Genomic DNA, 18,296 nt, shown 5'->3' on the forward strand with positions numbered 1-18,296 from the left:
CGTAGGTGTAAACCTTCCCTTCTGGGAGAACTGATTTCAATGCAATCGATCCCCTCCTTTTAGACAGGAACTCGAGTATAGGTGGTCACCGCGGAGTGGTCAAGTTCAAATCTCGAGTTCAGTCAGCCATCAGCTACGATTGACGTACAATCATCGTACACATTGCTTCATCCAGTTACCACGATCGAAAATTAACACTCGTGGTGATTGCGAGCGATAATGAACGTCGAGGACGTCCGGTCGAATTCCTTGAATTTCAAGCACAAGAATCGAATCGTATCGCGTTGTCGACGAGTTGCTTGTTAACATTGAACAATTTGAAAATCAATTCTTTTTCTTTCAAATTTTGGTAATTACTCTTGTACTATAAATTCGATGCTTGCTCCAATTCGTTTTCATGTTATTCGGTCCTGAATAAAATGCAGAATACAACGTCGGGATGGACAGGTAAGAAATGCAACGTGAAATCGGAAACAACCTTTGCTCATTTATTTCGTGCACGTTAGTAACACATTTTTTCTTTTTGTACGAATCTTTCCCGCGCCATTAAAATGACGTCAGAAGCCATTACGCACGCAGTTAGCGTCTTGTAATACTTGCTGGAAAATTCAAATTGCTATTATTCCGAATTACGATCCTATAGAACCATCGGACGAATTAAAAATTGTCTGTAGAATGTCATCCGCCGGATGTTTGGTATAATAGCACAATTTGTTATTACTTATCTGGAACACGAACGAGTCATTAGCCTTGGGCCGACATTGACCCGATTTCGTCACAAATATGAGCCTGGTTACACAGCCTCGTTTAGCCTTCTTCCGTACGAATCATCTTTGAATTCCCAAATAGAAAGGCCAAGAAATCGTTCTAGCTTGTCCATCAAATTTCTCTCCTACTTCCAAATACAAAGCATGCGACCGACATCCGTATCCCTTTCGAATTTACGTGCGTCTGTTTTTGAACAACCTTATCGCTTTTTACGAAATCGTAGACATAATCGGAAAACATTTCAACACAATTATTCCCGCGCATCGAAGTTCCCAGCAATTCTAACGTCTTCGAATCCCCTGAACCGACACGTAACGAAAGCAGATACAAAATTCGAATTGATCCCTTCGGAAAACTTTTTCATGGATCAACTTCCAAACAACCCCCGCTCGAACTACCCGTTGATCATGGGTGGTCACCACTATCTGGTTTGGAAACCTCTGTCGGCGAGATTCGTTGAATTTGCGTAGACAACGTTCTGTTTATGTATTTACGCGTTTCCACTCGTTTCCTGAACGTAAAAATGACAACGGACCTCCCGTTTCGCAATCTTATCTCGCGGCCACCGCAATGTTGCGCCGGGTGCAGCGTGTAACCGGGAACGGTTCCCAGCCGCTGGAAACCGATACGTGGGCGATAGAAAAAGAGAAGCGGCGAAAAAAGAAGAAAAGGCTCGCAATTCCGCTCGTTGCGGTGCACGGTTATTTCGTACAATGAAACAACCGAACGAACGAACGGTCGCAGCACAGATAGGCTCAAGTGGCCAAGGGGCACTTGAACTGACGAGATAATGGACCGTTTGTCGAGAAAGAGAAAGAAGCAACGATACACGAGAGCAGGCAGCGGTACGCGGCCGCTGTAACCGCCGCGCGATCATTCAATCGCACTTTCTTGTTTCTTTGCCTCCGATGACGCACTTGTGACGTCAATTGCAGGAGCAAGGAGCAACCCTGGCATACCTCTTCCATGCATCTTTCCCTCCGCATTTCTTCGACCCGGATACCCGGTCCTTGACTCTTACTCGGACTATCCGATTTGCGAAAAGTCATCTTTTTCTTTCGATCGACCGGGCTTTCGCGAAAACACCAGTTCTTAGTGTTTTCGTTTCGTTGGTAGAACGAAAGGCTCTTGGCGCAACGGAATTACCTACGATGTTATTTTGGGTTATTTCGTAGAAAAGCGTAAATGGTAATGATCATTTCGAAACGGGGTACGGCGAGGTGTGTAATAGTATTATACCGAGATTAGATAAGAGCTCGTAATAACTACGTTGTTACTAGAAAAATTTATGTCCCTTCGTGCGCGTGTGTTACCGTAAAATCACTTCGTCGTTGAACGAAAACTTTTTTGGAGGAGAGGTACTTTGATGTGCACGATGGTATGAAATATGCTTTTTTTGTAATAAGAGCTGTTTTCCGAAAAGTGAGACAATTTTTTTAGTTATCAGTTAAGTAAAGAAGTTTATGATTATGTTATGATTCAGGTATAATTATTTCTGCTATTACATATTTTTTTTTCATAGCGTAACGCGAAAAAGGAAACGAATATGCGCGGTCTGATTAAAAAGAAAAAACGGACAATAATGAACTGGTTTGATTGGTTTTCGTACAAAGATATATATTTGGAATGCTAAATGCTGGTTGCAGTCTCGAGGAATTTTTTTAGAACGTGGTCATTGTAAATGCCTAAAGTGGGACGTAATAGTAAACACACGGGAATCATACCATGCTAGCAAAATAGTGAGGCATGAACTTTCAATACTGTCTTAGAATACGTGCAGTAGATGATTCATTTGTTTTCAGTGATAAATTTAAATTCATTGATCTTCTTACACACATTAATCTAGAATCATAGACACTGTTCGTATACTTCAGTATTTTGTAATACACCATAAACATAAGTTAGTATTGCTAAATTAATTCGAATTTCGATTTCAAATCGTATTTCACCTCATCTCAGCCGGTTCACGTTGTCAATGAGATAAAATCATATTCAAAATATTTTAACGACAAATTGTTTTTCTATCAATTTCTGTACGTGTACCACACATCTTGGGAAATCGGCCTTGAAACAATATCAGTGCGAGAAGGAACTTGATCGAAAAGAGGGTGAACTTCTCGAAGATCGTGAGAATAACGTACGAAGAAGACGAAAGCTATCCGATCCCGAGGAAATATGCTGCGACCGAGAAGAGCAGAATCCGGAGTGCAGACGAGACGGTTGCCGATCGCGAAAGAAATCCTTCAAAATCGCCCCGTATCCGGCCTATGAAACCAGGTCAGATGATCGACGTACGTTTTCCGTCTAGCTCCCGCGTGGTCTACGGAATTCAACATGGCGGCTGGTTGAACCAGCGTCGACGCCGTGGTCGCGATTGGTTTAGGCACGGTGCGCGATGCGTCTCCCGTATTTCAAATCGAACGTCTGGCGACCTAGTGCGGAGAGGACGATGGGAATCCTCTCGTAAACAAGGCCGACGCGATGAGGACGGTTACACGGTGCTGAGACGTCGGCAACAGTCGAAACAGCTGTCGCGAGGCGGACAGGGACCCGAGCGGGAGCAGCCGATCGTCGGCGCGGAGGAATCGTCGTGGAAACGGAACGTCTCGGTCTCGGTCTCGAGCGGCGGCAGTCAGATCTCGCGGAAACGGCGTGTCGGTATCGTGGAGAATCAGTATCAGTACGTCGCCGAAAGCGAGGGTGGTTCATCGGTATGCGAGCTGGTGCACGGCCTCGAGCGGCTGTTCGGTGATCGTGAAGCCGGCGAGGAGGCCGGCCGCGCGATGAGGTCGAAGAAGCAACAGGTCCACGAACAAGAGTCACCGATCGTCGATCCGATCGAGGCGAACGAGACCTACGACGAGTTCGACACAATCAGAATGCCGGTGGTCAGGTCGCTCAGTAAGAGCCCGCAAAGCGACGAGGGGATCGAGGCCGATCCTGAACGGAGGAGGGGATCCGTCGCCCGATGCTGGAGCCTCGATTCCGCCGCGGCCAGCGACGAGGACCTAGCCTCGTTGACCACCACGCACCAGCTCAAACGACACAAACTACGGGTCACTAGATGCTGCAGCTCCGACAGCGCGGTCTTGAGCGACGAGGATCAAATCAAAGGTGAGGGGGATGCAATATATGTGTAATATGTGCAGTGTGGATCGTGTGATGCCGTGACACCAGTTGCTCTTGCCGCTTGCGGTGCGAGAGGGGGCACGTCCGTTCAAAACACGTTCCCCTGACCCACGCGCTTTGCGCACACTGACGTCATCGTTCCGCGTGTTCTTCATATTCCCTTTTTTCTTAGTGACACTTTTGAATTTACACCGTGATCATGTAAGTCGATTTTTATTTTGCAATATTTTCGTTGATCCTTTCTCTGTTCATTGAAGCTATTCATTTTAGCAGAATTTTAATTCTGTAATTGGAAGTTCATATTAATGGATATATTTTGCTGTGAAATACATTAAGTTCTTACTTTAGCTACTGGAAGTCTATTAATAGGTATTTCGTACTAAATAATACACTTTGTAGGGTGGGACAGCACAAATGCAGTCGAGGGAAACGAAGTTGAGCAAAATGAAGGGAGGCCCAGGTATTGGAGAACGCCGAGTGTTGTTGTCAGTGATTACTCAGATTACTCTTATTTTGACGAAAAACTGGAAAGAAATGACCTAGAGCTTGAGAAATATGAAGGAACCAGTGGCACACCTAGTCAAGCGAGCAGCTGTTCCTGCCTAGACTGCGATGAGATTCGAGAATCCTTGGACAATCAATTCCTGAATGTTTGTCGCAGTAGAAGACATTCAGATTCCTGTTGTCTGTGTATTGATTCTATGAATGCTACTGCTACAAGGTACCTGCACGAGAGTTCTGTTTGATAATACATTACTTCTGCTGTTCATAATGTTGAAACATTTTATCTAGGAATTACAATGAACCTGGAAACAGACGGAACTCCTGTTTAGATTCAACAAACTCCTATTATTCGAAGCTGGATTCTCAACTGCTACAATATACTCAAGAAAACTCTCAAGAACTGCAGGAAAAGGCAAAGGTCGAGTTCTTGGATATTCCTCCTTCAAGAAAGATCTCTGATTGCTCGACGACATCCAGTCTCAGCGGTGACGAGTCCGACGTGACCGATCAGCCGCCATCGAAGCCCAGAGTAAGTTTGAAACCACCGTTATCGCTTTTTTTCGTTCAGATAAGAAAGGAAGGATAGAAAAAGAATCCGAAAGGATTGGTTTCTCAGTTCTCTGAAAGTTCTCAGAAACCCGTCTCGTCGGATAGTTCTTATTGTATCTTGTATCGTAACGATGAGTCCGGAACTGTTTCAAGGGGAAAGATTCCGTGAACGAAAGGAGCGGAGGCGAAGATAAATAAAATTACCATAAATTCATTGAACAGCTCGGTGTCTGTCCTGTTCTGACATATTTCCATTGCAGGTGTATAAATATTTCAATGTTACACCGAAGGAAAAAGCTATGTTTAGCACGACACCACCACCGCACGCTCGTTAGCCGTGCGGCGAACACGCGGCTAATTTATCTTACGCAACGTCACGCTTGTGCTCCAGTTCGTGAACAAACGAACCGTTCATACGACGAATACGGAATTCGCGTTGGTATTTAGGGACGCTTAATGAAAACGGGAACGTGACTGTGCGAGGCTCAGCTTTATCTATGTTTCGTACGCAAGCGCTCTTATTCTCTATCTCTATCTGTATATCCACGTTTGGAGGCTTATTTTTATCACAGAATTATTCTTGAACGTTTCAGTAAGCGAAAGAAATTGATATCGGCACGGAATGGTATTTGAAAAATTTCCTAGAAAAAGATACAGACTGTTGAAGAAGACACGCGTCGCTTTTTTTTGGAACACGAGTCTCGCAACAATGCAGCGAACGTCGGAATTCTGTTATGCATGCCCGTTCTTTGTACGTAGCATGCCTGGCCCTGTCTCTGCATACTCGTTTTCCATACGGATGGATCAACGTGTTTACAAACCCGTCGCGCACGTGCACGATCGCTTTGTGCATTCTTTGCGTGGGTTACAGTGACGCGCACTGAGCGCTGCAGCCGATGTTGTTCTTCCTCGTCTCAGCAGCCTCTCGCACCCGCCGCTCTCCGAGATCCCATAAATTCATCTCTCTTTGATCCGCGTGGAGGATTGGTAAAGAGTTTCGGGGAATTTCACGGTATTGGAAATGCGAGACCGGAACCGCATTCAGTAGTTTAATTTATCTAGCAGACCGAATGTGCGACTTTTGTATAGGCTGTGCCTCTGACGTAGCCCGACTATCACCTGGCAAGAACCACCACCACTCATAAACACCGTTGTGAATTCCACAATTGCTTGACGTCACTAGTTGCGCCTTTCCTCTCCACGAGCGTGGAATTGAGCTTGGGAACCGGATTCTCGGCGATAGCGGTCAAGCGAGGCCGGGTACAATTTGATGCTAGTTCTGGGCTCAATTCCGACTGGCAAACTTTGTAGCACGTTAATTGAATAGTTTTTTCAATGGTACCTTTAAAATTTTATTGCAGGACGTGAAACAAATGAGATCAATGCCAATTCGCGCGACCTTGGCCGAATCGAAGCATCACCATGCTACGTTGGCTAACCACGTTGTTTAAATTATTCATACGGGAATAATGCATTTCTAAGTCCATTCTTCGTTATAGTCAATCCCTTGCTATCCATCTAGTTTCAATAATTTGTGGGAAATACGTGACTCACCTAATGAAACAACAACTTCTGCGGTATCCGATTCTTGTTCAACCATTTATTATTTGATTGAAAATTTCATACAAAAGTTGTACAGTAGCAAGAGGACTTCGTGATGTACTAATTAGATCTTTGTTATCTTGCATTTTTTATAAAACCATCTGAGACATTTTGATTGTTCTTTAAATCTTCTTGTAGTTAACTATCAGAATCGACTCTATAAAGAGGCAATATAACAAAAGTAGTAAAACCAGTTGCTAAATTTTAAACTCCATCCGAGATACTACAACTTTTGTCTGCAACACTTTATTATAATAAACAGTCGAATAGAATAGTTTGAGGTGGCTCCTGCAGGATGTGTCCGTTCATCAATGTTTCCACTATGTCACTGATTATAAGACCAGTCGTTTCCAGAGCTGGCCCGCATAGATAGAATAGGTCTACAGGCTTTTACTTTCAAATGCTCCATTATCCCGCCCCGTTCAAGGAGCCAGAAAGTTCAAGCTCGAGGCATCTCCAGTCTAGTCGAGGTAGTCGATGTGGTAACAGTGAGCCAGTGGAGGACCGGTGACGGCGGTGTGCAGTCTCTCGGCAGTGTCTCCGTTCGCGACACCGTATACCATAGGATTCGGTCAGTCTGCGTCAGCTGGTCTCCTCGTACATACAAATCTCTATATCATACTCGCTCCGCAACTTACAAATTTCAACTGTTTATCAACATGGCCAGAAAAATCGTTGATACCTCTTCTGGAACAGTTCGCTGCATCTTCGACGATACTTGTTACTTCGATCATATTCTTGAAGATCTGTGTTCCGATCGACTTACCAATAAACGCATCCTTCGAGGATTACGGCAGGCATCGATTAGGAGCTCGTGGAACCCATATATGTATAGGATCGAAACGCGATGCGACGTATCATTAATCCCGATGACTCCACACCGCGTCGGGAAAAAATAGAATACCAGCGAAACTGGAGGAGGAAGGCGAACTTGATTTAAATAAAGCGCGGCGAATTGGCCTCTGTTTATCGTGCGGTGGATTTGGTCAGGAAGAGTGTATTTTCGTTCCGTTATCAGCGGGAGTCAATCACTTAGCCGACTTAGTTTTTGTAGGATAGGATTGTTGCTCTGAAATTCTAAACCTTGACCGTGCGCCGCGGTCTCGAGTCAAATCCACGTGGTAAGCATAGTAGGCATCATGATAAACCGAAGAACTGTTCGGAACAGGTGTTTAGCGATAATCGGTTAGGTTCTTGGGATCAGTGACGCGCAGTTGCGACTCGTCAGCGACTGCCATCTGATAAGCAACGCGCAACGATTTCCACGAAGGGGTCTCGTCGCGTGTTCGCCGCCGGCCGGGCACTTATCAACAAATATTGCCAGGTGATAATGTGCACCGCGGAGGCGACGACAATTTCGCGGTCGGCTAGTTTCCGCGGCGATCTGCTCCTGATGACTGCGTCTCCGGCAAGAGGAAAGTTGGAGGACGCAGAAGATGAAGCGTGGAAAGCAGCGGCCCGTCGGCCTACTTAGGATCGACCATCTGGACGAGATCCTCGACGGAAATATCGCTTGCGACGCGTTGCTCTGCAAGGTATTTCGAGATTTTCACGATACCATTTCGGTGCAGGATGTCGGATGATCTCCCCCGATCATTTTCTTCCGGCCAAATGTTTTAGGAGCTTAGGAGAATTGCACGCTAGGTGCTTCTAATCTTTAAATCATCGCTTATCTTGTTTTCGAAGATGATCGCACACGTTTCGCGGAGTGCCCTCAAGAGATTTTGATACCAGTAGACGTTCATCTAACCTTAGATGATCGTTTATCTTGTTTTGCCCGCTGTTTTCGAAGGTTCCGTAATAAAAACCAGGCTCTAAACGATTCATCATCTTTTCCTGCACGATGTCTTCGAAGGTTCTTTTAGTAACGATCCTCACGTTCAGTGGGAACATTCTTCTCCAAAGTTCAATGGCGCTTCTACGATAAGCGTGGCAAAAATTCTGAATTCGTGAATATCCTTCGAGGAAATTACACATTCGTAGTTAGCAGCGAAGGATAAACGTTTCGAAGGTCAGGAACGAGCAATCGAGGTAGTAGTAGATTTTAGAAAAATCATTGTCGAAGAGTTTTTCATTCAACGTTCGAACGGACTCTGTTTGCAAGGTGTTCTTTGTTTCGATCGCGGAACAATGACGCTGCGACGTTCGCGATTGAAACGTTCAGACAATTGTAGGCCGCAGATTTTCTAAGCGTACGCTGACCGAGTGTCTATCGATCGAACCACGCGTTCCATACTCCGCGACATAGAAAATTCGCGTTGCACACGGGATGACACGTACGCGTTATGAATAAAACATCGTGCGGCGTGACCGAAAATAATATCGCGGACGTGGGTCGTCGGAAATCCCAGCGTGTCGATTTGTTTTCTAATCGCGAGAAGCCGTTTGACTCGTACCTCATCGAAAGTAAAAGCGATGGTCCGTTTAACCCGAAAAAGTAAGGAGAATAATTCACGAGTTTCGATTTTTCTCAAGACAGTCTGGAATCTGTTGGCGTTTCGAAGAAAGATTAATTTTCGTTCTCAGAATCAGGTTCGTCACGCGAGTAAAATACATACTGTTTTATCCAACGTGTTATTGTTGACAACAATAAATAATAGATATCTTTGGACGGAGAATGATTAGCAACAACACCGATAAGCAATGTCGTTGAATCTTATCACCTTATCCTGCGTTACATGACAAAAACAAAAGCTTCATATTGCTTCTGAATAAGGCGGCACTCCTGTTGTATTTAATAGCTCCACTCGATGTAATCGCCTCCCGCAAGTCCCATAGTGTTTATGAAAGTTCCACGGTGTTCCATCGAGCTTTTCGGTAGCAATAGCATAGAGAAAATTCTCGTTTCCATCTTAATTCGTTGTGTAACTCTTTCACATTGTTTTAATTTTGTTTACCTTGGGATCCATTCACAATGAAATAGTCGCCCAGTTAAATAGTCAAGCACGCCATACCTTATAATTGGACACCTCATTTTTTATTCACCGCAGCGAACTTTTTTCCTTGCTTGTTAAATTACCCCATTCGAATTGCACTTTGGCGATCTTCGAGTCAGTCGGAGTTGCGGCGCGGCTCAAAGACAGTCTCGGCTAGAACGTGACCGCTAAAAGGCAGCCAGCTTCCTTTCACGGCAGACCAAGTTCCAAGCGTTTCTTATCGGGCTGGTAACACCCATATTTAGCAGATTGTGTACCAAGTTTTCATCCGTGCGAGTCCAGGACATCTCGACCGCTTTTTTTTGAATACTGAATAATCGCTAAGAAATAATAATTAATAGCTCACTTTATGAATCCAAGGGTTGAAAACCATGGTAGATGATGTACTCAGGGATGTTTGGTCGGCTCCCATAATCATATTTCTAATTCTTGATCGTTCGATATCTTGCAATACCGCGTTATTGATCGGCCGAATCGCTGATAACAATGATCCCATTCGCCCTGATAACGATTCCTGCTCTTCGTTTCTCCGTTAGTTACGAGTCCGTGATTCTCCGCGATATTAATGGTTATTGTCCGGTCGCCACGACAGAAATCATAAATCGTCGCGCGTAGATCATCGACGAAGGTTTAGTGAAAGTCCTCCGGCATAGGTGATCCGTTTGTTGTGACAGTGGTTTAAACGATCGCCTACGGTTACTCAAACAGTTTGATTAATACGGATTCTGCGTGCCTGTGCTGATTCGAGAAGCGTTAGGTCGAATCATAAATAGCATCCGTCTTTTTATGAGACATTTATTTTGTTTTCTTCTTATACATTTTGTTTTCTTCTTATACATTTTGTTTTCTTCTTATTTATTTTGTTTTCTTCTTATTTATTTTCTATTTTCTTTTTAGTTTCATTCATTTAGAATCCATAGCTATTTAGCGAGCGCAAAAATTCGTTTGGCCGGTGACTAAGAATGGCTAGATACGAATAACAGGTTTTACCTAGATGCAAAGGAAGTTACTCATGACTCGACCTAACAGATTTCGAGAGTCTCACCGCCGAGCGCGACGTACGAGACCGCGGAAAATTTTCTGCGAGGTGCGAGACAAAGAGCTTGTGGAGGATGATCATCGGCGCGGTAGGCGAATGGATTACGTCAATCGGAGGATCAGATACTGGTTCATTATGCAAGCAGAGACGTAATCGAACACCTTTTGTCTCTGCGCCGCGGCGCTGGAACCGCAGATTTATGCTGGAAAAAAATCTCGCTACGTTGCTTCCTATCGGTGACGTCTCCGCCAGGAAACACTTATGACGATTAGAGATCTCTCGCGGCTCGGTTAACGCCGACTTCGCCTGGCAATTTTTCTTCGAATCTGCAAAGTTCCTCCGTGTGAATTATTTCTTATTCGATAATTTGTATAATCGTCCGCAATCTAGCGATTAGATTACATGTTGTTCGCGCACCTTTTGAAACGCAATGTCATTTGTCGAACTGGACTACATGACTTGAATTTTTTGCAGATGATAGTGAAATTAGCCAACTAAATCTTTCAACGACTGCAAGCTTTTGATCTATAGGCTCGAATAAAAAAAAGTTAAAAACCAAAAGCTTACATTTTTGTCATTTCAAGTAATGCCAAAATTGAAAAAAAAAAACATTTCAGTCATTGTTTAGTAAATTAGTCTCTCTACCATGTAAGAAGAATTAAAGTCATTTAGCCTGGTTTGAAAAAAGTTATTGCGTTTCAAAAGGTGTACGAATACTTTTGTAAGCCACTCTAGTTCTGACATTCGTTCCTTTATCCCCAATAAGTGCTCAGACCGTTCGACACCCCACAAAGAAGGGTGTAAATCACGGGCATAGTGCGAGGTCAACAGACCTCGGTAATCCTAAACCAAACTGCCAGTGCTCGGCCGGCTCTAGCGAAGCAACCGTCCTCCCATGGGTACTTAGGTACGATTACCACCTGCGGCATCAGCCTATCAGGTGCGCGCGACCGCGACAGTTCACAGAACAGCGAGATCTGGCTGTCGGGCGGCATATAGGTGATACACGCGATAGATGATCGAGTAATACGCGGCCGGCTGGTGAACAGGAAGCACTCAATTCGGGTCAGTAGAGGAAAAGCGTGCAGCCGGACCCTGCTCGCCGCTTTATCCCGGTCTCTCCGTATCCTCGCGAGTCTCTCCTGCCTCCCAAGGACACGACGCGGAACCAAATCGCGAACCGTGCCTGCTAGTCCCTTACGCGCGATCTATTCCGTCGGTCGCGATACAGATCTCGAAGCAAGGCGGAGCTCGTATATTTTCAGCGAAAACAAAGCGAAAGGAGTAGTATAGCGTGGCTATTAGATTAACTCGAAGGTTACAGTTTTCGCAGTTCCCTCTAGCTGCTGTCAATTGACCGCCGAGCGAATTACCCGAGTACTCTCCGGGAACGCTACCAAGTCCGCAGAAATTGATCCCGCCGCGTGTAGTGTCACGGCCGTTACACATTTTTTTCGCTACGACACACGACGATGAATTCGATGCGGGTGTTAGTGTTTCGAAGAACGTTCGTGGAAGAGTTGAGACGCGTAGTGTACGTTTGAAATGTCGCAGTTCGACGGCTGGATCGTTCAGAGGAGCGTCGTGCGGCCGATCGTTCCGGAAAATCATCCTGGAGGATCGACCAACTGAATTCTAGAATCCTTGGGATTCCCCTTGGTCCGTCGAGGAAAACGGAGAACTGTTCAGCCAACTCCCAGTATCGTTGACCCTTTAAACCAATCGTCGAGTCCTTGATAACGAACGATGAAAGATTGATTGCCAGGAGAAGACTCGAAGCGCAAAGGATTCTGGATGCAGGAAGATTGAACTGAACAACTTCTTAGATCAGTTGCTCGGCGACAAATCCTTGGTTGTAAATGCTGCTGGATCGGCGAGAGAAGGTTAAAAGAAATCTAAATAAAAGGAAGATCAATTTAGTAGTTGCGGAGATTACTCTCTGGACTTCTCATCGTTGATTCCTCGATGGCAATTGTTAGGTAATCGAGAGAAGAATCGATGGTCAGGGAAGTCTGCGAGAGAGAAAGTTGAAATGAGAAATAGTATCTGTTAGGACTTATTTCTATCGTCGAGCTAGTCGTCGGTAGCAACATAAGAGAGAGAGATAAAGTTTGAGAAAGTCTAGAGGAAAAAATAGCTGTAGAGCATTCTGGTCTTCCTTGAAATTTGTCCAGCGCTAAATTGTCAAGAAAACGAATCTTGGGATATTTAAAGGACCCAGCATCCATGGACCGAAAAATGGAGCAAGAGAAGAGACTCGGCAACTCTCATCCATCGTCGCCGACGCTCTCGACACCTCCGACGTTAAATCTAATGGAGCAGATCCTGCTGGCGAAGATCGAGAAGCAGAGTTTGCGAGAGGACGAGAACAACGAGGAAGATCGGAGAAGTGGAGCATTGCCGAGGAGGAGCCTTTTCCTAAGGAGAGCCGACTCGATGGACAGTCAAACCAGTGCCAGCACCTATAATTCTTTGCTCTCCAACGATTCCGCGTCGAGTAGGAATTTCTACTGCAAATGCGACGACTGTTTACTGGGCATCGTCGACAAGCATCAGCGCAGCCCGCCGCAGGTTGGACAGAAAAAGGTAACTTAACAAAGATCGGAAGGTTGAAATGCTTTTCGTAGTCGTCGTGCGTCGACGTCCGTGGACCTGTTCTCGGCGGTTCCTCGTTCTCGGGCGGTTGATCAATGAAATCAATCAACCGGCTGTTCTAACGTCCTTTTGTCAGGTTGTTTAACAAGAACATTGTGTGCTCGCGACAGCCGGTCAGTCGATCGGCGAAAAACAAAGGCACTAAAATGATTTCGAAATCGTCGGCCGAGCCATCGATACGTTTCACTTTCATTCGGTATGCCGCTGGTCAGCCGGCGTAATGAATGCAGAGACGTCGACAGCTCGATGATCGATTAGAAACTTATTATCGGTCTGTTGCGCAAGCCGGGAGGCAAAGGCCTAAATTCTTCGAGGTTTCCTCGCGGCTGCTTTTTTAAATCGGCATTCGGAAGGTTTATGCAACTTGGCCGTCCGCGAGAAAAGCCGCGTCGGTCAATTAGCGGCCGTGTTTCCTTCTCGTTTCGATCCCATTGGCTAATCGGCCGGCGCGGACCAATTAGTTCTCTCGACCGCTCTAGTTTCCTTCGGCCGAGGAATGCCGATCTGCCTTCGGGAATTTCCTGTCGCTTTCAACGCGAGAAACTGGCCTAAACGTTCGCAAGATCCGCGAACTTCTGTTTCCACGATGGACACGGTTTATAGTATTTTTTCAGCTATTATGGTCTTCCCACGAGCGTTTACATGCTCGCAGACTTTTTGGACAGGCGTTTACCCAGGAAGCATGCCGTCATCTTATAACAAATCGGAGAAGACGATCGTCGTACCCTAGAAAATAAGAATTGGCATTTTTAGAAGATTTTATAAAACCTCCTGGAATTAATAATCTACGAGCCTAACACTAAACATACCAAGCGTTAAAAATGACCAACGTGTGTTACTCTGTAATACTTGGATTAAGAAATCTATAGAATCATTTCCTATGTACGAGTCTTTATAATTTCAATAATTCTAAGAGATACAAAATGTGAAATGGCTCATTTTAATCGACTTGGTAGGTTTAGTGATAAATAGGATCACCGCGAAGCACGAAGAGTTCCGCTGGATGTTCGCAAGAAGAACCCAGATCAATTGAAAGTATGAATACAATCGAACATGATCGCGGTCAACAGAATTTCCTGCGGATCTTAATGCAAATTCACATTACCAAGGCCACGTTGCTGAAAACTGGAGCCATATGAAAGCTGATCACCTTAACGAACAACTTTGTTGACACTGGAACTACTACAGTCCATGATTTCACATTTTTCCGTGAACACTACGCACCGAGGTAATGCCAGCAATCACTGTCGTTACTGGTTAGTTCCAACGTTGAAAAATCTGTTTTCTCTCGATTCCGCACGACAAAATTTGCTATAAATGTATAAGGGACCAACCTTGCAGTCGCCGGGGCATAAATCTCCGAACAGAGAGCAAATAAAGATGCGGGATTCTCGCACGCGAGTCATCGTAAAGAGGCCGGAATCATTCGATTTTGAGGTGACCGAGCCACGGCGCATATTTATCGAATATTTTGTTGGCCTGATGGCATCTGGGTCAAGGGTTTTCGCCTTGATCGGTCCGCGAGCTCTCCCCGTTTCTCGTCCCTTTTGCCGTCCCGCTCGCGGATTCCCTCGTCGATTCGACAAGAAACGACCGGCGGCCAGCTATTAATCGCGAAACAACATCGAATTCGTATGCAACGGTAAAAACAAAAAGGACACTTAACCCCGATAGTCTCGGCTTTACGAGCACCATCGGCTCCCCGTAAACCTCGACGACATGCGACGTAGAGACTCTTTCTGCGAGACGGCATTGCCGATATCGTATGGCCATCGACTCTAACGATCTCAACAGGAGGAGCATTTACAAACGTTCAAGTGGATCTTTGCTCTATCGAGATATCACAGAAAATGGTAAATATAGCAGTATTGTATCTCCAAAAACTGTAAAAGACCTTCGTAGCTTTAAATAAGTTGAGAAGCTTATTGAAGTTTAAATAAATTATGGATCACGTTTTACGAATATTTGCTTGTTACTACAACGAATGAAATAGATAAAGCTATGGAACAGCTTACGAACAAGTATGATGTACGAATAATTTCTACCTAAAATGCCGATTCGCTGTGTGTTGATCCCACGCGAGATGGTATCGCGAGTCACTATCGTCGTGCGCGTGAAAATTGAATAATTAAACGGCCGGCTTAAAGTCATTTGCGCTCGTTTTATTAATCACGTGCGGCTTGTAAAAGGCGGCGACAGCCGTGCGGGGGCTGGTGGTAAAGACAGAGAGAGAGTGAGAAAGAGGAAGAGAGAGACGAAAAACTGCGAAATGACCGTGAATACACGCGCGTATCGCGTTGTCGGCGCAGCTTTTACGAGCGACCGGCCGAATGAGGATTGACATCAGGGACGGACAGCCGTTGTACGCGTGCTGCACCAGATGCCGGAGATGTTGTTTGATTTTTACAACGGCCGAGAATCGCGTAAAGATCTCCCGCTATTTAGAAACGAGAGTCGCGCGTCGCCTCCGATTAAATTAATGACCATCGGCGCTGACAATCCGCTGCCGGGGCTTGTTAACACTTTTCCCAGATTGCTTGCGGCGCGATCTCCACGATCCTTGCATTGCTGTCTGATCCTTTATCTGTTACTCCTTCTCTTAATATTTATGATACCTAATGAACGACGATCTGAAAAATATGTATACAACTGTTAGGAATTTTCTTCTGAGAAAATTAGCGGGTTTCTCGTTTCACGTAAATGCCGTAGTTAAAAGTACGTACGTTGTAGATATTTTAGATATTTTCTGGTAACAAAATCTTAGAAAATACGCGAATAACAATCTCTCCCTCTCAGAGGTCGTTTCTTCTGAATTACAAGATAAGGATAATTTTTCGGCAATTGGTCAACGGATATTAAAAACTTATGAAGTACTTGTCAACGCAAGGCTTCTTACCTGTTACTAAATCACCGAATGGTTCTTTGAAAGATCGATATTTGATAAAATGGTAGTCGTTTAACGCACCTATTAAACGCCTCTTAAACGTCTCGTTCGCACAGCCAGTAGTGAATTGCGTTTCCATCCTGATTGCAAAGAATCCTTGTCATGCCAATTACTATGGCTCTCTTAAACTCGCCGACGATCATGTTCCGCGCACCTGTAAAATCGTTCTCCATATTAGTCGTATCCAATAATTGAATCGCCTTTTGGAGTTCGCGATCGCTTCCCCCGGGGGGGCTGAATACCTTGTTCATGTGACGGTACAATCTTCTAGGCGACCTTTTACTCGCAGCAGCACGGACATTCTGGAATCCGAACGGACGAACGTGCATTGAAAAGTTCAGGAGCGATCCGGCCACTCGCTACCGCCTGGACATAGGCACACAACGTTAGCAAGCTCGGAGACTGTTTGCAGAGAAATTCATGCGTCCGAAGACGGCAAATGTTTTGCTCAAACAAACGCTCTCGCAGTGATCACAACGGAAAATCACAATGAAATTGAGCAGACAGGCAACACGAGCTGAATTTCTGTATACTGTATAATTTGTATTCGTTATCCTCTATTTCATATTCGAGATGTAAAAGATTATTTCACAAATTAACTCTTTGCGGTCCAAATTGTTCCCCTCTTTTTGTTTGCTGAAACATTCTCATACGTGACTTTGCAAACTATTTCGTAAAGTTCGAAAACCTTTCCAATTTTCGCATTAGTGTTAATCAGCAATATAACAATTAGCACAGAAGTCTGGCTCGATACAAGACCGCAAAAGGTTTAACTATCTAACGGGATAATTCACAGTAATACGGAAGATTGATTGTTGTTCGATCACTGTAGCTTGTTTGTGACCTATTCATGAATCGCACGATTGCAAAATAAATTTTTCCAACGCATCCTAGCTCGTTTTTATCGAAAGGCATGCATAATGAGCCTGGTACGGGTTAAAAGTGCCGGGTCACTGGCCTACGCGTCGCTTTTTTTTTCTCGAACATAATTCATGGCAATTGCGATCTCGCGTTTAACATAATACAAGCTGCAATTTATGTATCTGGCAGCAAAAATCGGTGACGCAAAGTTCATAGTACGAACGGAACCAATTACCATAGTTTTTTGCAATGCAATTTCACCATCTTTTGTTCTTCCGTCATCGTCCGTCCGCTTTCCATACATATATTCTTTTCACATATCTTCGGACTTCGATAAGCACTTAAGCATTGACGATAAGAATAAATAACAATTTCCGCGTCGGTTAGCCATCGGTGACGTTCGCTAGCAGCGTGTTTCGTCCGCTCCTGATAACTCTGGCTAATGACGACCGCGAGCGCTTGGTTAATTAGTTGATGACGCATAACGATCGCCGAGTCGTCGTCTCGGCTCGGCTCGGCTTGGCTCGGTGAATTTGCGATCCGTGCGAATGGAAGCCATCTGAACGTAATAATTATCCGGTCTATTAGTGTTGGTTCTCTTTAAAACAGGACCATACTTTCGGAGGGCAATTGCAATTTTCCGAAAAGTGACCGGCGATTGTGAAGAACCGTGTGGAATTGCTTGTCCCGGCCGTGTACACGGAAGCAGCATGATCGTGCTACGATAAACATTCTCCACGGAAACCGATTCTGTTGCTCCTGTAATAAAATTATTTGATGGATGAGCATAGTTCATTTGATGGTAAAAGAAGGGAAGCTTAAAAGAAAGCAGATTGCGAGAAGATGATTATAAGTAATTAAACATTAGATTCCTTATCATTGTATCAAAAAATATATCGCAGTCGTAAAAGTGCGAAAGATCGCTCTCGTTAAATGAGATTCAACTCTTCTGCACTACTTTATCGTCTTCGACGAGACCATGCCCATATGTCCTTAACATATCATTCTCTAACTCGAACCATAATCAGTGTTTACCTTATCCTTGAACTGACTCGGCAACTTCTAGACGACTGTGCGTCCAGAATGATTCTGCAAATATCGAGAGGACAGTGACGAAAATAAACGATCGAGATCGTCGCAGGCAATTTAAAAGAGATGCTGGAACCTCGCGCTGCGGAGAACTCTCAGTAGTTGCGACGCAACCGGAAGTCCTGGAGCCGACGAGTGGATACTAGAGATAGTACAGCTATCGAGATTCCCTTCTGGAATTTTCGCCAGTGATTCCCATCGTCGATTTCCACCGCTCTCT

The 18,296-nt window shown here is 44.8% G+C and overlaps 1 protein-coding gene and 1 long non-coding RNA gene across 17 annotated transcripts in view; one reads left to right on the plus strand and one right to left on the minus strand.

The window, feature by feature from the left end:
• Nucleotides 1-139: 139 nt before the first annotated feature.
• Ip3k2 (Inositol 1,4,5-triphosphate kinase 2) overlaps nt 140-18,296 on the plus strand; it is a 23,280-nt gene continuing 5,123 nt past the window's right edge. The window contains exons 1-5 of one of the 6 annotated variants that reach the window (XM_078190831.1): nt 140-447; nt 2,849-3,882; nt 4,297-4,618; nt 4,690-4,930; nt 12,082-12,217. In XM_078190831.1, the coding sequence (XP_078046957.1) occupies nt 440-447; nt 2,849-3,882; nt 4,297-4,618; nt 4,690-4,930; nt 12,082-12,159 (1,683 nt within the window). In that variant the 5' untranslated portion in view covers nt 140-439 and the 3' untranslated portion in view covers nt 12,160-12,217. Of the gene's footprint in view, nt 448-2,830; nt 3,883-4,296; nt 4,619-4,689; nt 4,931-5,210; nt 6,566-7,965; nt 8,088-12,081; nt 12,218-12,291; nt 12,411-12,741; nt 13,114-18,296 lie in introns of those variants that run through there. The other 5 variants (XM_078190832.1, XM_078190829.1, XM_078190830.1 and 2 more) reach the window with 5 other exon arrangements.
• LOC144475198 (uncharacterized) lies at nt 7,190-18,281 on the minus strand. Of its 11 annotated transcripts, none has more exons than XR_013494823.1 (5): nt 18,023-18,158; nt 16,369-17,746; nt 15,906-16,280; nt 7,319-15,812; nt 7,190-7,258 (listed from the first exon to the last, which is right to left on the minus strand). It is a non-coding gene; the product is annotated as an uncharacterized LOC144475198 (long non-coding RNA). The 11 variants fall into 11 exon arrangements; XR_013494819.1 differs by lacking the exon at nt 7,190-7,258 and having other exon boundaries at nt 10,056-10,178; nt 10,534-15,812; XR_013494825.1 differs by lacking the exon at nt 7,190-7,258 and having other exon boundaries at nt 10,718-10,853; nt 12,066-15,812.

This window comes from Augochlora pura, chromosome 9, assembly GCF_028453695.1.
Source record: "Augochlora pura isolate Apur16 chromosome 9, APUR_v2.2.1, whole genome shotgun sequence".
Classification (NCBI taxonomy): Eukaryota; Metazoa; Arthropoda; class Insecta; order Hymenoptera; family Halictidae; genus Augochlora; species Augochlora pura.